The 22,372-nt window shown below is 39.1% G+C and overlaps 1 protein-coding gene across 8 annotated transcripts in view; it reads left to right on the top strand.

Annotated features, from left to right (window-relative positions):
- LOC117385965 (adhesion G protein-coupled receptor L3-like) overlaps positions 1–22,372 on the top strand; it is a 339,155-nt gene that overhangs the window by 188,628 nt on the left and 128,155 nt on the right. For all 8 annotated transcript variants that reach the window (XM_055229021.1, XM_055229023.1, XM_055229022.1 and 5 more), the window contains one exon: positions 20,378–21,178. In XM_055229021.1, coding sequence (XP_055084996.1) covers positions 20,378–21,178 — 801 coding nt within the window. The remainder of the gene's footprint in view (positions 1–20,377; positions 21,179–22,372) is intronic.

The following is a 22,372-nucleotide window of genomic DNA, read 5'->3' as shown; positions in this document are numbered from 1 at the left end:
AAAACTTTTCAAGATTTCAACTTTTACAAAAGAAAAATACCCCAAATCTTACCACTTTTACAAAGAAACTGTACACACGATAAATATAGAGCTCCAAAATGTAGAGTTCCAGGTTTCTTATATTGAACAATTAGTCGATATAGTACAGTAATTATCGTGACAGGCCTAGTGTGTTAATATATCTTTTAGGATCTTTCAATGCGCTTGGTTTGGTCAGGAAAAACAAGCTGGAGGAATTTGATGCTGGAGGAACATGGAGAAAGCATTACCTGACCAACTAGTTCCTTCTACATTCTGTTTGAATCCAGAAAGGTCTGAAAACTCCATCTTAACTTGGGACGATTCAATTTGTATCACGTATCGCTCAAATCCCCAAGACATCGCCTTTCCAAAATTCTGTGATCGTTCAGAACAAAATACATAACTTCTTTTATGAGTTTGGTGCTTTGATTGTTGATTCTGCAGAAACCCACAGTGTCTCTCAGTCTTTTGGGTTATTTTCCCCCTTTTTTTTTTTACCTCAGCCACCATGTTTGTTTTTACACAAACTGAGCATGCATCTCACTGATTGGTTAATCCACCTGTCAATCATGACTTCTGGAATCGGGGAGACAGGATACAGTACCAGACCCACTCGTCTCTGTAAAGTTTTGTCAAAGCGTTTGGTTATGGCTGGACAGGCAAGGAACAACATGCAAATTCCCACACCAAGTCCAGGAATGAAATACGGGACCTTTTTGTTGTGAGTTTACATAAATACCCCTCATCAGAAACGCTTTATTACCATTGCTAGCGAAGTGAGTCAGTTCCGACACTAGAAATATGCTTTGACAGTTTTGTGCAAACCTGGAGTAAGAATAAAGTACATATAATTAACATACGTGTACATGTAAGATAAACCACTGTAAACCCAGGCAAATCTTTACACAGTTGTCAGCGTAACACAGCCTAAAATTCAAATTCTAATTAACTGAAATGCATTTTGTTTTATCACGCACTTTTCAGATTGCTAAGGCTACCTCCTGGCAGAACCGTCTTTATGATCACTCATAAACATGCCCGCGCTCCATTGGCTGACATCTGTCTCAGCCCCGCCCCTCTACCTTGACATTGCGTACACCTTGTTGTGCATGAAATCCTCTGCTACCTTTTTGCTCCATTTAATTTTGTTAGACATGGATCCTCTCCGTGCCTTAGCGCTAAAGAAGGTCAATGAGTCCCTTTGCCCTAATATCAAAGCGTGTTTCTGCAGTTCATCAGGGCGTAGCTGGTGTTGTTGGATAGTTCTTCCCTGCGTTGCTTTCAGAGTGATGGGGGTTTTTTGTGGATAAAAGTTCTCAAAAAGTCAGGTTTTGGCTTCACTGTGTTTCAGAAATGACTTTTGCGCTCTGCCCTTTTTGCTTAGTCACCAAAATGCAAATGTACTGCAATGCCACAGTGGAAGAAATACCACTTTTTGTCCCACTTCAAAGCTACTCTTAGTCTTATAAGTTCTGTGATGATTATGAAATGAATTTAATGCTATACCATAACCACCCGCAATTACATTTTTGCAATATAGCAGATTTTTTAATGACAAAAAAAAAAATCTAAGTGTCCTAAGAGTATTTTTCCATTGATCCAAAGGTTGACGGTTCGAATCCTGCTCTCGACGTAAACATCATTGGTTGTGCGGTCATATCCACTGATCCACAGGTTATTGGTTCGATTCTAGCTGCCACAGATGAATGCTGTTTTGTCCTTGGGCAAGACACTTAACCCACCTGTGTATGAATGTGTGAAAGAGTGAGTGATTCCTTGATGTAAAGTGCCTTGAGTGCCTTTAAAAATGGAAAAGCGCTATGTAAAAATGTACCCATTGAGCAGCATTTTGGTTAGATTTTTTTTTTTTTTTTTTTTTTTTTTTTTTTAATTCAAATTGGGGTTTTACATTTTTTACATAGTGCACATTTAAACACATCCAAGAGTAGGAAGTTTTCACAGATTGTTCTGCTAAACTAATTACAAGAATCCTATACATTTCATATTATGTTTGTGGAAGGCAAAACTTTCATGAATAAATAAGGAGACTATGTACCTAAATAACTATTACTATATTTGTGCAGCCCCTTATTCCACTGTGTGCTCCAGAAAAAAATAAATAAATAAATAAAAAAAAAATAAGAAAATTGATTGGCATATCATTTTTCAGTGATTGTGGTCCTAAAATCAAAACTACACTGAAAGAAAAAAAAAAAATTGCTGGATTTGCGCAAAAAATACTGTGGAAAGCAAAGTGGTTGTTTTATGTTGATGAATATTTATCTTACGTTACCTAATCATGAAAATTTTCCTTTTTATAGTTATTTTTATTGTATTTTTTATTATTTAACTCCATTTACATCTAGCCCTACATGCAATAACTTTACTTTTCCACAGTTCTGCATTGTCCTAAATGAATCAAACACAGACAGAACACAGCTCCAGTTCCAGTTAGTGATGGAACTTTCAGCTAGGACCAAGGCTAAGATTAGTTTAAAATGGTTCAAACTGAGAGTGGGAGTGTGTTTACCCTCCGAAATTATGAAAATCTAAATAAAAAATTGCATTAGAATAATATATATTTGCACAAAGCTCTTCTTGTGTTGGTTTGGCGTTAATCAATAGAAAATACATAAAAATTGGAACGAAAAAGATTTGGTTTGTTTAAAAAATTAGATCCAGCTCCAAATGTTCACGTTAAGGAACCGTTCAAAGAGCCGACTTGTTCTCGAACGTCACATCGAAATGATTACCATACTATCTCCATTGTGGTCTACATATATATCAAATGAAATAAAGGCTACATCAGTAATCAAAATCATCTACGCCAATATCTGTGGAGAGTTGAACCTAGCCGGTGGCCAGTCAAACCATGTGACGCCAAACCGATGGTGTCATACGGGATAATGACCCATCCCTTTGTCCTCCTCACTTTTATCTAAACTAACCTTCATCTGTGCCGTTCAGGAGCTGGGAGGCCACCACAGACTCAAAGAGAACAAAGGGAAAATCCTGCTGGCGGCTTGTCGCTATACATACCCCAACGGTTCCCCCCACTGTTTGTAGCTAATAAGGACAATGTAAAATCCTGCTTTGCTCAGTGGGATCCGGCTCAGCCCTGTCAGATATGGCGCACAATTCGGGAGAGCTAAGCCAGAGCATATAATCACGCTATCACATCCAATTTCAACAGTGTAATCCCTAACTCATACCTTGTAGCCATCTAATTCGTGTAGTCAGTTTCATTTCCAGCTATCCTAATTGGCTTTTAATTCCTTTTGCTAATAATAACTCACCTAGCGGGGTTCACGGGAGGGGTGGGGGTGGTCCTAATCGAATAAAGCGCTAGATTGTTTTGGCAACTTTAGCTAAGCACCTGCTACTCGCGTTCTCTTCTTGTACGCTGGCAGGACTGGGGGAAATTGATGCAGTGAACGTGGCGATTGCTAACGTTGAGGTTTGGGTATATAAAGCATTGTCATTACAAGGGCAGTTACGCAGTGGGCACGTTGAAAGTAAACACCACCTGTGCGGCCAGGTTGGGAGTTAATGTCCGTTAGCTTATTGGATGCTAATTTTTATGCAGCTCTATTAACTGGCTTCTTTGGCTTTCAAGGGTTGCCTAGCAAATCAAATGTCTCCTATTATGTTAAGTAATTTTCATATTCAGTTCATTTTTTTTTTTTACAGCAGATGCTCTGTCTTAACGCGGCAATACATATATATACCTGATTTTTTGTGTGTGTGTGTTTAGTTTAGCAATATGTGTTTGTTTTACCCCAATACATATGTTTTGTATAAGCAGTTGAAGAAATGAGACCGTTCACTCTGTGCCATCTGCATTTAATTATAAAGCATCGCTCGACATAAAACATAAATCAGTGGTCGAGCGGTCAGATTAGCACAGGTCGGCGGTGCGATTCCAGCTCCCATCGATGAAAGCTGTTGTTGTGTCCTTGAGCAAGACACTTAACCCACGTAGTCCCCAGTAATTAGAATTCATTGATGTATGAATGGGTGAATGGTTCCTTGATGTAAAGCGTGGAACGTGGAAAAGCGTTATATAAAAGGTGACCATTTTAGCCTCTGAAAGCTGTGAAATGAGCTTATAAACTCATCATGGTGAATAATTAGCAATGCAGAAAGGTTAAAATAAACTAGTGTGTTTTTCATGTTTTGAAGACAGTAAAACTCGGGTACCAATCCTCTTTGTTTATAATGGTGGGGGTTGTCAAAAAGAGTGCATTATCACATAAGTTACACTTCTTTAGAGTTGCTTAAGTTGGGTTAATTTTGCTTTTTAATCAAAATCTTCTCAAGTGAATTAATGTGAGGATACAATGGTTTAATGAACACCTTGCGCTTGTCCCTAAGGTGGACATATTGGGAAAGCATTGAACTCCAGATGGGCACAATAACATCCAGCAAATCAATACAAAATTCACTCACCACTTATTTTGCTGTGTCCACAAGGAAAGGCCAACCAGATATTGAGTAAGAGATTGACTGGTGTCTTTTGTGTTTGGAGACCTGCGACTAACCGATCGTCCAATGTTTGTCGTATCTACACCATTGGAATGTTACCAAAATCCATACAGGAAATGGCTTTACAGTGGTCCGTCGTTTATTACGGAGGTTACGTTCTAAAAATAACCCGCAATAGGCGAAATCCGCAAAGTATCATCTTTATTTTTTACAATTATTATATATGTTTAAAGGCTGTAAAATGCCTCACCACACACTTCATAAACTTTTCTCACATTTCTCTCTTGTTTAAACACTCTTTAAGTTCAAACCTTTGTAGGCGCCTTTGTCGGTGCAGAACGTTTCATCGACATTGTGGGTTTTGTCGCGGAGAAAACTTGGAAACATACAGCACTTCAGAGTCACACTGCGATCCAACATTTATGTAAATTTGTCTGAACACATTCTGTACTGTACAGGAGACATGGCATGGAGGAGACTGATGGACAATTGTCTACAGTCCCTTAGCCAATCAGGACGCACAACACAATGCACGTTCATATGCTGTAAAAAAAAAAAAAAAAAAAGCATGCAAAATTTCACCAAAGAAACAGCGAGACCGTGAAAGGCGAATTGCGTTATAGTGAGGGACAACTGTATACCGTATTTAAGAGGTGACAACAACAAATATCTGATTCTTCTGAGAATTCATGCTTCACTATGATTGGTTAAACCCAGCTGTCACTCACTCAGAGCAGGATGTCGACTGACCAATAGGGGGAGTGGGTGGGAGAAAGTGTAGAGCTGCAGACGAGCACATAATCAGAGTATGACGATATCACCAAAAATAATAAATTGTTAATGGGATTATATTGGGGAAGGCTGATTTAACCAAAAAATAGAAAAAAATAATTAAATAAATAAATAAATATTTTCTTTCTCTTATATTGATCTCTATTTTTTTTTTTTTTTTATCTTACATAATAGATTAAATAGGCAATTTCCCTCTTCCAAAGTGTAAAATCTACTCCAAACCACATGACAGCAGATTGACGGCAGATCTCTATTAAAAAGATTTGACTGACACTCGATTATGATTAAAACTTGATTAATTGCACAATCCGCAACTGGATTTTGTCTCCAGTCCTCCCCGTTCACACCCTCTATCACCATTTGATCACATCTTAGCAACTCAAAATCTTGCGTCGCACTAGATCATTCCAGTCGCCGCTATCGGTAAATCTCCTAAGCAGGTCCTAGTAGCTTTCCGCCCTTGAGCGCTCCCAATCCGGGCTGGTCGGACCTTGTGTGGGAGTGGACGCCCTGACAGACAATACATCACACCAACGCGCGCCTATCCTGCTCAAATGCCACTGAGCATTACTCCGTTTGTTCTTTATTCGCCCCTACTCTCCCCCAACCCCAGTGACCACCTCCCCCATCCCACCCCATGTGTGATTCTGCCCCTATAATGTCATCTCATCAGTCACTGCCAACTGACCACTCCCTCCCTGCGGCACCGGCCTCAGATGACTGTGGCGTGCTGTCGTATATTTTTCAACAAGTCGGCAGCGGTGTCATAACAGGCGTTTTCAAAGATGGATCTTGCTTTGGATTTACAGGAGGAAATTGTCGGCGAAGTTGATGGGTTCGGTGACAGTTGTGTACAGTTGCTTGGGATGCGTAGAAAGTAGAATGTATGAGATATTTTCTGGTGCGCTGTTATTTGCCTGTTGAAAGAACATTTTAAGCTTCGTTAAAGGTGTGCTGTGGAGCTTTTCTTGTGGGAAGAGCGCCACCTGCTTGTATCCATGGAAACTGTATTGGTTTACCTGAAATTTTCCACAGTATGGCAATAGATGAATCTGTAGCATTTTGCCACGATAACACATTTTGGAATGCGATGTATTGCTGAAGACAATATAGACGATAAACGATAATATTGAAACCAAACCTTAAAGTAAAAGTATTCACATAAAAGTATTCTACATGTACAATATTGTTAAGTATTGTTGAGCTGTATGCATGAATAACACTTAAGAAATTTGTTTGTGTTAATTTGGTTCATATTTCAACCTTTTACAGCTCAAAAATGATCATATTGCAGAAAAAATAATCAAAAATTGGCCACATTAAAAAAGAAAAAGTACCTGCGACAAATATTGAGCTTTAAAAATTATTTATAATATATTGAACAATAAGTTGATATAGTAATTATTGTGACAGGTCTAAGTACACATCTCCAAAAAAACTGCTTGAAAAACATACATTCTTAACTGTTAACAGACTTGCCTTTCCACAGACCTGAACTGACCTTTTATCGTAACATGCTCGTGTTCATGGGAAAAATGTAACTTGATAGGCAAAGCAATAACATCTCCTTGGAGACAAGCAAATAGCAGACCTTCTACCAGAAAAGTTACATAGTTCACCTTGTCTTTGTGCAGCTCTTCAAGTCCGAGTTTATTTTCCTCCAAAAACCCCATTTAAAAGCCTAAAAGTGTGTTATTTTTGAATGAAGTTTTCTGTTAGTCCAGTGCATTTAGAAAGAAGCGCGTGATTGACATTTTAGCTTCCAGCCTCACCCGCAGCATGGACACAACAACACTATTAAATTGCAGGAGATGACAAGTTGAGTGACAGCATTTTTAAAAGTTTGGCCACCGCAGAATTTTCACCATTTCTCATTAACAGAGAGTGTAAAAATAATTAAAGAAAATAATAATAATAATACATTTTTGATTCCTTGTGTAATAATATGCGACGTGAAGAACTTGGACAACACAATAACACGAGAATCCATTGCAATAAATGGGCTTAGCGAGAACATAAGTAACAAAGAATGGTTTTATCGTCACGTTGCGTAGAGCTAGCACGATTACTGTTTGCGGGCTGTTGGTGTTTATAGCATTAATTAGGGATTGGTCTCCTCTGAGGGCCTCATTTTAAAGGGGGAATATTATGCAAAATTGACTTTGATGAATTTTCAACCATATTATAACAATGTTCCCTCATCATTAGCTTGTTGTATTGCATTGTATTTTGATTGATTCATGCACGTTTGTTTGCGTAATCACGTATAGTCATTCATTAAGTTGAGAAAATTAAGCCCAGAAAAACACAGATTCTGGGATACACGTGCAGGGTTCAAAATGTCACAGTTATGTTGCAACAATAAAACTAGGGCTGTCAATTTTCGTGCTTTTATTGTGTTAATGCAAAGTCATTTTAACGGTGACAATTGTTAAACGTAAATTAATGGCGTGCTCCAACTTCAACTTGAATGTGAGGAGATGGGCATCAGGTCAAACTGGGCTCTGTTGCCTCAAATTCTGCAGGTTTTGGTCGACTTTTCCGCTGTTCTGTGTGCGTGCATGTGTGTGTTTGTGCATGTGTGTTTACCTTGCGCACACAGGGCAGGAAAGGAGGATCCGAACACAGCGCACATCCCATCCTTGTTGAAAAGCGCTGATTTCCCATGTCATGTCTCGATTTTACATTCCCAGGGCATGTTATCGAAATATAGTCTGTCCTCTCATGACGTTGAAATAACCAAAACAACAGCAAAACAATAGAGTTTCTGCAAGCTCCTATGTTTAAATGTCGCTTCCTTAGTGGCTCTAACACAATAAAGGTCTACGTATATATTCCCGCTTCAGAAAAAGTCTTATTGTGAAAGAGTCAGGCAGCGACACAACATGTTATTGTGGAAAATGTAAAGTCACAGCAGTGTTTAAATGAATGGAACCTGATGACGAGCAATAGCATCAATGATAATAATGCCTCTTCTTCACATTATTACAGTAAAACCTGCATGAGATATAAGATATTACTCACAAAACATATTTCTAGTATTAGTATTTTTGCTTACAGGGCATTAGTAAAGTAAAGTAAGCAATAAAAAGTAGAAAAATGTATTATTCACGTGAGATTAATCGCTCAGAACAGTCACGCGATTTATCGGGATTAAACATTTTAATCGATTGACGGCTCTAAATACGGCTCTAAATAAAACATAACTGAAAATTAAGTGCTTGCCCCCCCTAGAGGCTGGAGCAATTCAGTGGACCTGTTTCAATTATTAAATCAGTTGAAATCAATGATGCTTTTTACTATGTATTTTATAGTTTGATGCTAAAAACATAATATGCCTTCTTTATTGATCGCAGCCCTAATCAAAGACTCTTTTTCCATTACCTGGTCTTTTTGCCTGCGTGCTTTAAAAGTCTGCCCGTGCATCAGTCCACATGATTTTTCTTTTTTCCCTCAGTTCTCAAGGTCCTCGGCAAAATCAAGACTTATTTTAAGAGATGCAATTAGGTTATTTCTGCTCCAGTTGCTGTTATGTTCCACAAAAAATGTATTTAATTCTGTTTTGCCCGGGCCGTGGTTGCTTTCTCCGTCTGTTAGCTAGTCCCATATGACTAGGCGCTTTGGACGCTCGCCAAGTCCTTGCACCTGTCCCTCAAATGGAGACAAACCGGTTGAAGGAATAAAGCATCTCGCAGTCTTGTATTGTCAAGGTTATGAGCTAACTGCGTCTGGGTGGAGATGGAGGGAAGGGGTTAGAGTGAAAGAAGAGGCTGAAGAGGTTGGGTTCACGTGAGATCACATTCAGAGCTGGAAGACAGGCCAGGATTCCATGGTCAAATTTGTGCAGATTCCAGATTCGTTAACCTGGTTCGTGGTTAATATCTGTCTAATTACTTGCATCATGAACATAGAGTCTATAAAGAAGTGGACTAAGTGAGTGTGACGTCATCCATGGCGTTTAGCTCCAGTCACATGTGCTCATCGAGGCGAGCAATTACAGGGACGGATTTGGAGCCAAATTCCATATTCCCGCCCGCACTGATGGTTTAGCCGGGACCGGGCGCTTAGTGCTGCTGTCAATCAAACCTGTTGCTAACGCTGGAGGGAGCAACCTCTGGGAAATAAGGCACTTGATTTATCTGTTATTAATGTTCTTGATTTATGGGCAAAATAGCGGGTTATTACAAACATTTTAAGAGCAAAATGACGAGCCTGACAGCAGTAGTTACAGAGAGAGGTGCATCTGTTTTTCGATAGAAAGTGAATTGGAGCCACTGGAGTCGATGGAGCCGGAAGTGCACATGATCACTTCCTGTTTGGAACGTGGCTAGCATGTTAGCTGTGTCCATTTATATATACAGTCTATGGTCATGAAACAAAAGATTAGACTAGTATAGCGCGTTTGTTGGCCCAATCCCTAAGAAGTTTTGATAAATCTTTGATGTATCTCTATGGTGGAATGTTACCAGTTACCATGATGACACAATTAGCACACATTAGCAAACACACCGAAAAAAGGTTTAAAATGGTCTGAAAACTGAAGAAAAAATTTATTCAAGCAACACTTTTTCAAGAGCCTGTGATCAATATGAGCATTCAAGGATTTTCAACAAAACGGTGAGAGTGACTAACTGACTAATGCTAGCTAGCTCGTGACCGTGATTGTACGTGTGTGAGACTTTACAGCACAAATCAGCTCGCCTGTTGTACTTCCAGCCAAGTCATTTGTTTATGGTCAAATTAAAACACCTTCAGACCTTCAGACCGAGCAGTGCCTCTAGTTAGCTTCGTCGCCCCGAAAATGTTGATGACATCAGCTGCAAAGAATCAATGCATGAGTTTCAGCTTCCGAGGCGATATTCTAAGAACTTTTACCCATTCCAAAGATGGAAAAGATTTTATTTTGAATTCAGAATTGTTATGGCAACGGTGCTAGACTTTCATCAATCTGGAACCTATGGATAAGAAGAGAAGCACAGAATATAGTAGACAAGTGTTAGACAAAAAAGAGGAGGTGAGAAATGGACACTGTAATGATAGTAGGGGAAGGCATCGGCGGCAAGGGAAGGACGGATGGGAAAATCCACCAAAAGAGTGATGTCCTCCCCCATCCTTAGGCACATGCTATTCAAAGCCATGTAATTTGTGCTATTAATTAAAAAGATGATGGGATTGAGTTAAGGAGTTCATACACTACAACTGTTGAAAAAGAGAAAGGGGGCCGGAGAAAAGGGAATATTACACAAAATATGTCCGTGCCACTCACCCATGAATCTCTATTAGAGCTTAATGATGCCATTTTGATACCTCTCCACCATTAGTGTGAAATTGGAAAGCGTTAATTATTCAAATGAAAATCCATACAGCTGCCTCTCACATGATGTGGTCAGCGCTCGCCCGCAGTCCACATTGTTAGGAGCTCAGCGGGCGGCTAAGAGCAAGTGCTAATATTAGTACGCATGGTGAGGCCAGCACTGCGACTAGTTCATCCAGTAATATTTGATTGAGTGTCTTTGAGAGTTGGCAGTCATGAATCTAAATTTGCTTGCAAAAATGGCATTTGTAATTAGGAATGTCAAGATTAATCAGTCAAATGAAAATGGTGATTGTTCAGAGCAAAAAATAAGAATTGCGGTGATTTTAGAAGCAAAAATGTGTTATTTCTATTCAAAACATAGGGACACTTTTCTGTCTGTGTCAAATTGACCTTACTATTGGTCTCCAGTGGTGGAACAGAACAAAGTAAAAGTAGTAAAGTACTGAAATGAAGTACAATGGTGAGGTGGCTGTACTGTACTTTAATAATAATAATTTAGTTAAAGTTTAAAATTTTTGTCTGAGACCTGCTGAAAAGACAGAGGGGTTTATTTTTAACGCATCTGTAGTTTGAGCAAATTGAGCAAGTAAAAATATACAAATTAAAACAGCGAAAAAAAAAAAATCTATTCTATTCTTTCAGTTCAACAAAAAACAGCATAAATCTTTAGAAAAATCACTACATCTGAAGCTTTATTAGACCTCAAAATCTGCACAAAATACTTTTACTATTTTAACTTTTCAAGTACATTTTAAAAGGGTAGTTCAATACTTTTCATGTAACACTTTTACTTGTACTTTTTCTTTTTTTTGCTCCAGTATCTGTACTTTTACTTAAGTAAGAATGGAGTGCTTCTTCCACCACTGCTGGTCTCCATGACTATTAGATAATTTCAGTATTTCATTGTTGTTAGGCTATGGTTCATTAATCTGTAAAATAATACGTCAAATGTTTCGTCCCGCATTCATTCAAATTAGATTCTGTAACATCTAATTGCAACATAGAATAATGATGAATCAGTAGATAAGACTCGCGGAGGAGAAAAGTATTCCAGTGTCCCTTTAGTATCACTTTACCTGCATCCATCTCACTGTAACATATTGTCAATGGAAAGAATGGGTTGCCTGTTCTGCTTATTAAATTTAGCTCGACAGCTTGACCAATTAGGCAGATTCATCCGCGTTGCCTTTTTCGACTTTATGTGTTTGGCAGGCGAAACCAATCAAAGCTGCGCCAAGCGGTTACAAGCTGGACCCCACGGTTCACTGAGTTATTGTTTAGACCAAATATCACTGCCAGGTGTAGTCTGTTTCTGGAGAGATCTAGTGTTTACTTAAATCACGCACTGCTGACTCATTTATCTACTTCATTACGTCGTTGCAAGCGAAGAAAGACACAAGATTTTTTTTTTTTTTTTAAGAAATCCTTTTTATTTATCTGATTTTGTCCAAATTTTCTGCCTGACTTGTCGCTACTAATTTTGTATAAAAAAGTGGCAGGTGTTGTACTTGGTGTTTATTTGGGTTTAGGCCTTTAACAATCACAAATATTGAAGTGTGGTATATTGATGGACTAAATATAGATGAGAAACGCTAATATTCCAACTAATTTATGCAACTGACATAACCCAAGAGCAGATTCAAACCACAAAAACTATCCTAAATCCTAAAAAAAATCTTGAGCTGTAATAAATAAACAGCAGAATGAAACACTTGACAGACTTAATTGGGCTTGGTCCTGCAGTAGATGATGAGTATTGCGTGATGTTACCTCTAATGTCAATAGATCCATGTTTACTGCTACTACTGCTTCGCTTCCATGATCCAACAGTGCTATATATATGATGGCACTGAAGGATTTTGGAAAGATATCTAAATATTGGTTTTCACAGTTATTGCAATTACAATTAAATGTGTAATTAGTGTTAAAATGACTATTTGTAATGCACGTGTAGAAGCATTAACATTACATTTCAGAAGGGTTAACTATGAACTGCTGAAAGAATACAAGAATCCTGTACCTTTTAAAACATTTATACGACTGACAAACATGACAGTAGGATACTTTGGGCGACAGAAGCGCAGTTGGTTGAGTGTTTGTCCAAGGTTGACGGTTTCAAATCCTGACGTAAACATCATCGGTAAAGCAGTCAGATCCACTGATGTTGCTGTTGTTGTGACACTTAACTCACCTTGCTTCCAATGTCCCGGTACACTCATGTATGAATGTGTGCGCGAATGGGTGAGTGGTTGTAAAGTCATGTAAAGCGCTTTGAAGTTGAAAAACACTATATAAAAATGTGACCGTTTGCCATTTTGTGACCATTTAACAATATTTGCAGCCTTTGCTATCGCCAAAAACGATCGAAATCCACACCTAAACCTCGTATTTCGTGGACATTTCCTGAAACATCTTAAAACGTACGCACATTAATACATATGTTAGAATTTTTGCTCTCCAGACACAGGGGAAGAGGTGCAAGAGGACTGGATGGGAGCGAGCTAAGTGCTTTTTAGTGACTCAGTGACAGCCGTGACCGAAATCGTATTAGGGTCACAATGGGGGTGGTCGGGTGGAGTAAAGCAGCTTTTCAAATGAATCAATTCTCACTCTGCTTCCTCTCTGCCTTGTATTCATTCACTGGAGTTTTACTATCGCTCGCCATGGTTCATCATTCAGTGCACTTATTATAATATACTTATTAACGTAGATTAGAGCTGAACAATTTTGAGGGGAAAAATCCAGTTGACATTGTTCAGACAAGCATTTCGAATATATTTGTGATTTATGTTTTAAACTCGGAGGGCATTGAGGAGCTTTGAGAGATTGAGCTGTTTAATTAATGCAGTAATTGCGTACATTTGTAGATGGTACTTTTCGTAGCTTGCAGAGAACAATGTATTTAGTGTATTTATTTAAGTGTACTACGTAACTTTTCTAATGGAGGACCCATCACCTGTTTGTGTCCATGGAGATGATATTGTTTTATTATATTTTAGCCATAGAGAACTGGACTAAGGGAGTGTGACGTCATCCATAGTGTTCGGCTCCAGTCAAATGAAGCTAATCGAGGCTAGCAGTTATTGGGGTAATTTGGAGCGAATTTGGAGCGAAGATGCATATTAGGAATTCAGACTGCAAGTATAATAGCAGCCAAAGAGCCAATTGAAGGCTCTTGAAGGTGTTGTGGAAAAATTACAGTTCTAGATGAAAAGTAATCAATTTACGAAGCTCGGTGAGTTTTGCAATACAGGAAAAAAGGTTTATTGTTTGTTGCAGCAGATACATACAGGACAGGGCCCAGGCCTGCCCTGGCCACAGACCGGTAGCCTCCCCGCCTCTCCCCAGTTCCCCTCTCCCCTAAGTCCAAGTCTCAACCACCCACCCAACCACCCACCAGCCACCACCCCGAGCATCTGAGCTCTGACTATTTTATACCAGAATGACAATGCTACATACATTTCAAAGCAGAGTGACTTTGTTTCACACCCATATGATAATGAACTTTTACACTTAGACAGGTAGAACAACAGTGAGTTTCTTGTGGGATGGAGACAGAGCTTCACACATGTTAATGTCTCGTCTGGGTCTGGCAGACTGACACAGATTAAATGCTTTTTAAATACACAACATGACTATACTTAAATTTCTATCACAAAGGTAATGCCCCTTTCCGCCCACACCGCTGGTTTAGCAGGAAGCGGGCAACACTGTCAATCAAACTTGTTCCTAATGCTAATGGGAGCGACCTCGGGGAAAGAAGGCGCCTTATTTTGTCTGTTGTTAATGTTCATAACTTAATATCTTGAGTTACAGACACAAGAGTAAAATAAAAATACCAGGATCATGTAGAGCTGGTTAATACGAACATTTTAAAACCAAAATGAGGAGGTTCATTGCAGCAGATACAGAGAGAGGAACGAAGTTTTTTCAATAGAAAGTGAATTGGAGCCAATGGAGCCGGATGTGCGGCCATGCTCATTTCCTATTTAGAACGCGCCCGCTAGTACATTAGCTTAGTCCATTTATATATATACGTCTATAGTTTTAGATATAAAATGATCTGTATAATGAAATTCATGCAAGATGGATACGTTTATCGCCAAACTACATTCAAGCCAAAGCAATGACACCTCCATGGAAACAAGCAGAGAAGTTAAACAGTGCACTTTTAACAGTTGGAGTCTTTGAAATTTGGTAATTCATAGTCAGAACCATAAGATCACATTGGTTACTGGTTGATGTCATCTTCCAGTCAAAAAAGCCCATCTTCCAGTCGAAAGCCCAAAGATTGACGCATTCCGTTGCTGGTTTGCAAACGTGTTATCTCCCTTTACCATTCTGTTGTGTATCACTTCACACATCTTTGTTGCTAATGCCTTTTCCTATAGATCATTACCCCCTCTACCCTGGACAGTGTTGGCGATCGCTCAATCAGAAATGCCTGTCCCTCCTTTGGTCCCTGTTGTGGGGCTGAGGTGAAGAAGCTTCGATCTGCAGCGTCTGGCTGTTTACTTTGCTTTGATCTATGAAAGTGCCCATGCAGTTTCCAGGTTATTGGCACAAGTGGAGTTGGCGGTAATGGCCATACAGATTTAGCCCTCTAGCTGTTGTTGACGTGACTGGTGATGTGCTTATGGTATTTTAATATATACATTTGTTGTTGATGAGTTGATGTACTATGGAGTTCAGTCGTCCAACCCACTTCGACGCTTGCCAATATTTTGAAAGTATAGAGTTCACATTTGTTTTTATTTAGCGCTTTTCCACCTTCAAAAGCGCTTACATCAAGGAACCACTCACCACTCACTCAGATGTCTTGCCCAAGGACACAATGACAGCATTCATCTTTGGGACCGTGATTCGAAATGCCAACTTTTGGATCAGTTGACGAGCACTCTACCAACTCAGCCACTGTCGAAAAACATGTAACTTTTCTTGTAGCGGGTCTGTCACATTCCTGTCTCCATTAAAATAGCATGTGTTTGTTTGGAAAGCTCCACAGTATGGCATTAAACTTATCTAGCTTGTATTTAGTGTCTTAAATGTGTTTTTTATTGCTCGAAAATACCTTGAAAAACGTGTATTCTTGATCTGAACTGGAACATGGCCAGGTGGTTTCTGTTGTTGTGTTAGATGGATTTAATGCCATAATGTGGAACTATACAAAGCACCAGACAAGCCGGTGACGGATCCTCCACCAAAAAAGTTACATAGTGCAGAGTTTAAAGGTGCACAATGCAAACAGAAATATGGTAGCCCAGGGACGTCAAACACATTTTCACCGAGGGCCACATCAGAAAACAGTCACTCTCAAAGGGCCACATGTAAAATAAATGCAAGTACTTTTTTAACTTGTTCATTAACTGTCTCTGTATATATTTCTTTTTTGAGTTACAAATACTGCATACACATTTCCATAGTTGTACAAATATGGCTGTATAACTGTATCTCGTGATAAACTGACATTTTAAGACAGTCAAACCTTTTAATTTATCTTATTGTGGGCCACATAAAAAAGACATGGGGGGGCCACATTTAGCCCGGGGGCCTTGAGTTTGACACATGTGTGGTAGCCAATGTCCGTGACGAGTTTATTTTTAGCCTAAACCTGAAATTCAGTTAAATGTTTTGCAGTTTATAACATTTAAAAAAATATATATAATATATCATGTGCCTTATACTCATTAGTTACACATTGCCGATTTGTCCACAGCAAACTTTCAAACTATTATATTTTTCCGTAAAGTCTATGTGAAAATAATTTCACTCCCAGAACCAGAAACATACTGTTAATTAAGTTGTGTCTTGTGGTCATTAGTTCCCATATATCTGATTAGCCCACACAGCAAGCTTTAAGACTCACTTATTTTATCTGATGTAGAAAAATCTATGAGGAAAACGAACGTGATTTTTGCTTCAGAAAACCCAAACCCCCCCCCTTTGATCAAAGCTCCCTCTCCGTATTCTGTCCTATTCCTCACTCCATCACCGGGCATTACATTAATACAGTTCCCCTCTAATAACTTCTCCATCTTTCAAACTTCACCCCTCCTCACCCTGCCCACTGCCTGACCTCCATACCTCACTCTCCATTTGGAGGAGAGGGCCCTTGTAAGCCCTGGTAACAGAGGTTAATCCTCTCTTATTAGAAGCGGGATTACTGCAGGGAAGGGACAGGGGCTGGCATGCTCGCTGATGCTAACCTCTTTACCACCAAACTCAAGAGATCAGGAAAATGCCATGACTGATGTGAAGGGCTTGACCACATCTGTCTCTTGAAATATAAACTCTGCATTTTGTACAATCATTTATAAGATCAAAAAAACTATTCAAATGTACTATTGTAGCATTTTTTCATTTATTTTTATATACACAGGGACAGCCCAATGAAAAAATACAAACAAAAAAACTCAACAAGTCTATAAGTCCATTTAAAACATTAAAAACAGGCGCAGGTGTGAGTTTAAATGTTTGTTACCAGATTATAAATTGCATTTGTGGTACCAAAGTATCCAATTTTCCTTGTCCTTGAAATATATTCCATTTTTCTGAAGCAAAACAGCCAAAAGCCCTTTTTCCCATCTCAGTTCTGGTGCAGCCAGTTTTCAGAACTCAATGGTAAGTACTGGGTTGTGACAAAAGCTGTAATTGAAATGCATTTATGTCATGCTAAAATTTGTTCCAAAATGTGTTGTTTTGTAAGTGATTATTCTTAAGTTGGGTAACACTACATGTACAACTTGTTTGCTAATGTACAGAATTCTAAATGTAATGCTTATGTTTTCTTCACAGACTATTTCCTGTCTTCGGAATGTGTAAATCTTACTAACTCCACTGTTCTACCGATTGTAACGCACAAGATTTTTCCTCCCAATATAATTAACTAACACTTTATGTTTTATTTTGTCTGTCTCTCTCTCTCTCTCTCTCCTCCATGCATAAAAATATAGAAGTGGAACAAAAAGGTAACTAAATACAGACAACTTTCCTGTTCACCTGATTTCCCATATTCATTATTTCGGTGTTGGGATTTGGCTTCTTTTGGCTGGTTACATGCCATTCATGGGGAAAACTCAATTTCAATTTACTATAATGGAAAGCGGCAGCGTACCACATTATGTGACATTTAATTTCATATTAACCAATAAAGAAGATGTATCTATTAGCATTGAGGGGTAATTCTTAAAGGGAGGGTCATTACCACCCTGCTCCCGCGGACCTTCCTAACCTCAGGATGTCGCCCATTGCCTTTAATAACCCAAGATTATTCCAGCCTGCTTTATCAGCTGCATAATATTAAAGTGGAGGGCTATATGGTATGATCAATAGCCTGTCCAATAAGCTGTCAGCATTTTTGATTATGGCTCTAACATGTTGATGGATATAACCTTCAGGGACTCACAAGTCAATACTGTAGACAGCTCATAGCCGCCATATTCTTCCCTTATCAGCGCTGCATGATTGTGCACAACATATGCCAGTACTTCTGCCCCTAAGAGAGGGTTATGGGGGGTTTCCAATCACAAAACTATGATTATGATGCCAGCAAATATGTGCCTCAAGAAGCACAGGATCAAATTGCAATAACCTTATGACATAACTTGTACCTTTTCCTGTGAAAGTTTAGTTAGTGTTAACATTTTGCTGGTATTGTGAGCTCTGAGTTATTGGTCCCCCTTTGTTGTAGCACTATAACAGAATTAACTTGAGATATTTTAACTAAACCTAAATTATTTGAACATTTTGCAAAAACGTCATTATTGCAATTCCACATAGTTATCACAAATGACACTTTTAGTCAAATGCAGATGTGCAATAAACATAGTAGTAGGTAGTAATAAGTGCACTACATTCACTACCTGCTGGTCTCCATGGAGATGTTATTGCTTTGCCTAGAATTTTTCACAGTATGGCATTAAACTGATGAAGTACAAGCACTTAACACCATCAGTAAATGATTTTTTTTTTCTAATTAAAACACTTATAATTGAATAATAGCAAGATAGAAGTTTAATGTCTTACTATTAAATCTTCCAGGCAAAGTAATAACCTCTCCACTACTCTCCACCAGGAAAGTTGCATAGTGCACCTTTAAAAAAAAAAAGCTTACAAACTGCATACCTTTACGACGATAGAAAGGATAGAAACTCACTGAAATGGTTCAACTGCTGCTGTAACAGTTTCTACAAAACTTCCCCATGAAAGCCATGATTGCTTTTGTATCATTACTTTAAACTGTCATTCACTCCACTCATCTTTGTGCCTCAATTCACAGACGACATATTTTTACAATCTTCTTTTTGCACAGAGCCAGTGAAAAAGCTTACCTCCTCTGACCTCAAGCACTTCTTCCTACCTTTCCAACCCTTTTAGCATTTAGCAGAGCATCTGCAGTGATGTGTGCTATGTCAATGGTACGCTGTCTGACTTAGCGTCACAGGCGTAGGTAGACAACATGTTTAATCTTGGGAATTACGAATGTGAAGGAACACTCCGGTTTGGCTGTCTCTTGCTTTCCCTCCTCCACCTCCTTCAAGAGCATAGCTTTTAGCTCTAGACAGATCTGTCAGTGTATTGCCAAGCTACAGGGCTATTTCACCAAAAGAAGCATTCAAACAAACAACATACAAAGTAAATGCTAGGGCCCCATGTCAAATGACTCAAGACTCTGAAATGCTTTAAAAACATATTTTCGTACAGATCATGGTGAAAGGTGCGCTATGTTACCCTTCTGATGGAGGGTACACCACCTACTTGCCTAGAGTATAGCAGTAAACTCGTCTATCTTAAATTGCATGTGTTGATTCTTGCTAAACCAAATACCCTGAAAGACAAGCATTCTCACTGTGCGCGGGATTGCCACTCCACAGAGGTTTTCTCCATGAATATAGATATGCTGCACAGTATGGCATTAAACTTTTCAAGCAACGCAATAACATCTCCCTGGAAAAGATTGCAGTATATAGCTACATTGGAGATATATACATTTTAAACAGATTAAATTAGGCTCGTATGTTTTGTGTTTACATTGTAATCTACCATGCAATTTTGCTCCAGTCCAAGAAAATTCATAATGAGGCTAAATTAGCTTGCTAAATGGTCAACTGATATTGACCTGCTGCAGCTGCACTGCCTTGGCGGAGCCTTATCAGATTTGAGCACAAACCAGGTCATGTATAATTAGTTTATTGTACGCAGTATTGTAAATCATGCTGCAGACTTCGAATGTCATGTGGATGCAATAATGGACAGACGACCATTCTAATGATTGTGTAATCTCTTAATCAGGGTTTTTGTTTTGTCTTTGCATCGTGCCAAGACCAATGATTACAGCCTAGTAATTTATCAAATGCTTTAGGATCATTGGGTTCAAAATGAATATCTTTAGACCTGTTTACCAGCATTTGTCTTTGTTGCTGCTGTCAGTAGGTGATTTAGACATTCAGTGCTATATTGAATTGTATTGTACATCATTTATGACTCCTCATTTCAGTCTGTTCATCTTTCCATGCAAGTGACTTTGGAAGTTGCATTTCGGGTCAGGGCTTTAAATTAATTAAAAGAAACTCTTAAAAACTAAATTGGTGATTAAATGTGGTGCTACACTTAATAATTTTCATTCCACGCCCTTGCATGATCAGCTATTCATCAGTTACTGTATTACTAAAACATATCCGAAGTTGAAGTTGAAATTGTTCTTGCTACCCTTACCTGCCAATGTAACTCTGTACTTGTTTTTTCCCCTTTTTGGCTCCTCAGTTTTCCTGTGCCCAGGGCTCCTCCGAAGGGTCTACCAGAGCGAGCACCTCTTCGAATCGGACCACCAGTCTGGAGCTTGGTGCAAAGACCCTCTCCAGGCCTCCGACAAGATCTACTACATGCCCTGGACCCCTTACCGCACAGACACGCTAACCGAATACTCCTCCAAGGAAGATTTCATCGCCGGGCGACCAACAACAACCTACAAACTTCCCCATCGCGTGGACGGGACTGGATTTGTTGTGTACGATGGTGCGCTTTTCTTCAACAAGGAGCGCACTCGCAATATCGTTAAGTTTGATCTTCGGACTCGCATCAAAAGCGGCGAAGCAATAATCGCCAACGCCAACTATCACGACACCTCTCCGTATCGCTGGGGCGGGAAATCGGATATTGACTTAGCCGTAGACGAGAATGGACTGTGGGTGATTTATGCCACTGAACAAAACAATGGACGTATAGTGATCAGCCAGTTAAATCCTTACACATTACGAGTTGAAGGCACATGGGACACTGCCTATGACAAACGTTCAGCCTCCAATGCGTTTATGATCTGTGGAATTCTCTATGTGGTGAAATCCGTGTACGAGGATGATGACAATGAAGCAACAGGGAATAAGATTGACTATATCTACAACACTGAGCTGAGTAAAGATGGCTACCTGGATATTCCATTCCCCAATTCCTACCAGTACATTGCCGCAGTGGATTACAATCCCAGGGACAACTTGCTGTACGTGTGGAACAACTACCACGTCGTCAAGTACTCGTTAGACTTTGGAGCGCTGGACAACAGACTAGGTAAGGAAAACTTCTTGTACACTTATGGCATATGATATAAAACTTTACTTATATAGAATAGTTTAGACTCTCTCTTAAAGGATTACAAAGGACTTCTAGTGGTGTTTAGGACATTTCAAAGAGCAAAAGTATTGGTTAAAAACATTAATTTGAACCAAACTTTTTATTTTTTTCTGTTGAAAGTAGTCCATGCATTTGCGAAAGCTGGTCTAGGTAGTTTTGACGCTAAAGCTAGTTGTGTTAAACAGCCCTTGAAACATCTTAGTTTGTTGCGTATATGAATTATTCAACAACTTATATTTGGCAGAGTGGGATTGTTTTACATAGAGCAAGACTGAGCTATTGACTGAGCTATTCCTGATGTGTATTCCCACTTGGCTAAATAAAACAACACTTTTAGTCAGTGTGAGCTTTGTGTTAATTGGCTATAAGGAACATGCGTTAATTTGGTCCCTTCAATTAGCATATTGAAACTGAACCAAGATGATGTCAGTCCAGTTGAACCAAGCTTTTGTGATTCATATGTGATGAAAATAGCCCATGGAAGAAACATTTCGCCGCTCATCCAATCCGCTTCTTCGGTTCTAGTCAGATTTCTCGCGGACACTGCCTTATATCCGTCTGCACTGACTACGCTGAAACAAACACACCTATTTGTTTACAGCTTTAGATCATTAGCCAGGTCTATTGAACTGCAATAAGTGCGAACATCGCCTGAGTCATACTTTGCATCATCGTTCAGGTCGTTAATGGGCGCTCTCACGCTTATTAGCACGCTAGCGATCGCTTTTGGATGGATGAGCGGTGAAACGTCTTCGCTCGAAAGTTTTGTCCAGCTGACTGAATTGTGTTTGACAGGCAGACACTTAAACGCACAGACCATGTTAGTTTGTTGTGTATTTGAGTTATTCACAGAGTTATATTTGGTATATTGGCGTTGGTTTATGCTACATGAAAGTGACAGACTGAACCATTCTTACCATGTATTCCCCATTTCCACTTGGCGAAATAAAACAACACTTGTAGTTCGTGTGGGCATTGTGTTAATTGGCTATAAAGGAACATGTGTTAATTTGGTCCTGTTCAATTAGCATATCAAAACAGAACCAAGACGGTGTCAATCCGAGTTATATTTCTGTACGATGGAACCGCAAAAAAAAAAAAAAAAAAAAAAAAAAAGTTCCCGACTGATCT

The sequence above is a fragment of the Periophthalmus magnuspinnatus genome, chromosome 18 (genome assembly GCF_009829125.3).
Source record: "Periophthalmus magnuspinnatus isolate fPerMag1 chromosome 18, fPerMag1.2.pri, whole genome shotgun sequence".
NCBI lineage: Eukaryota > Metazoa > Chordata > Actinopteri > Gobiiformes > Gobiidae > Periophthalmus > Periophthalmus magnuspinnatus.
Note: the sequence above shows the minus strand (reverse complement) of the source record. Positions and strands in the feature narration are given on the sequence as shown.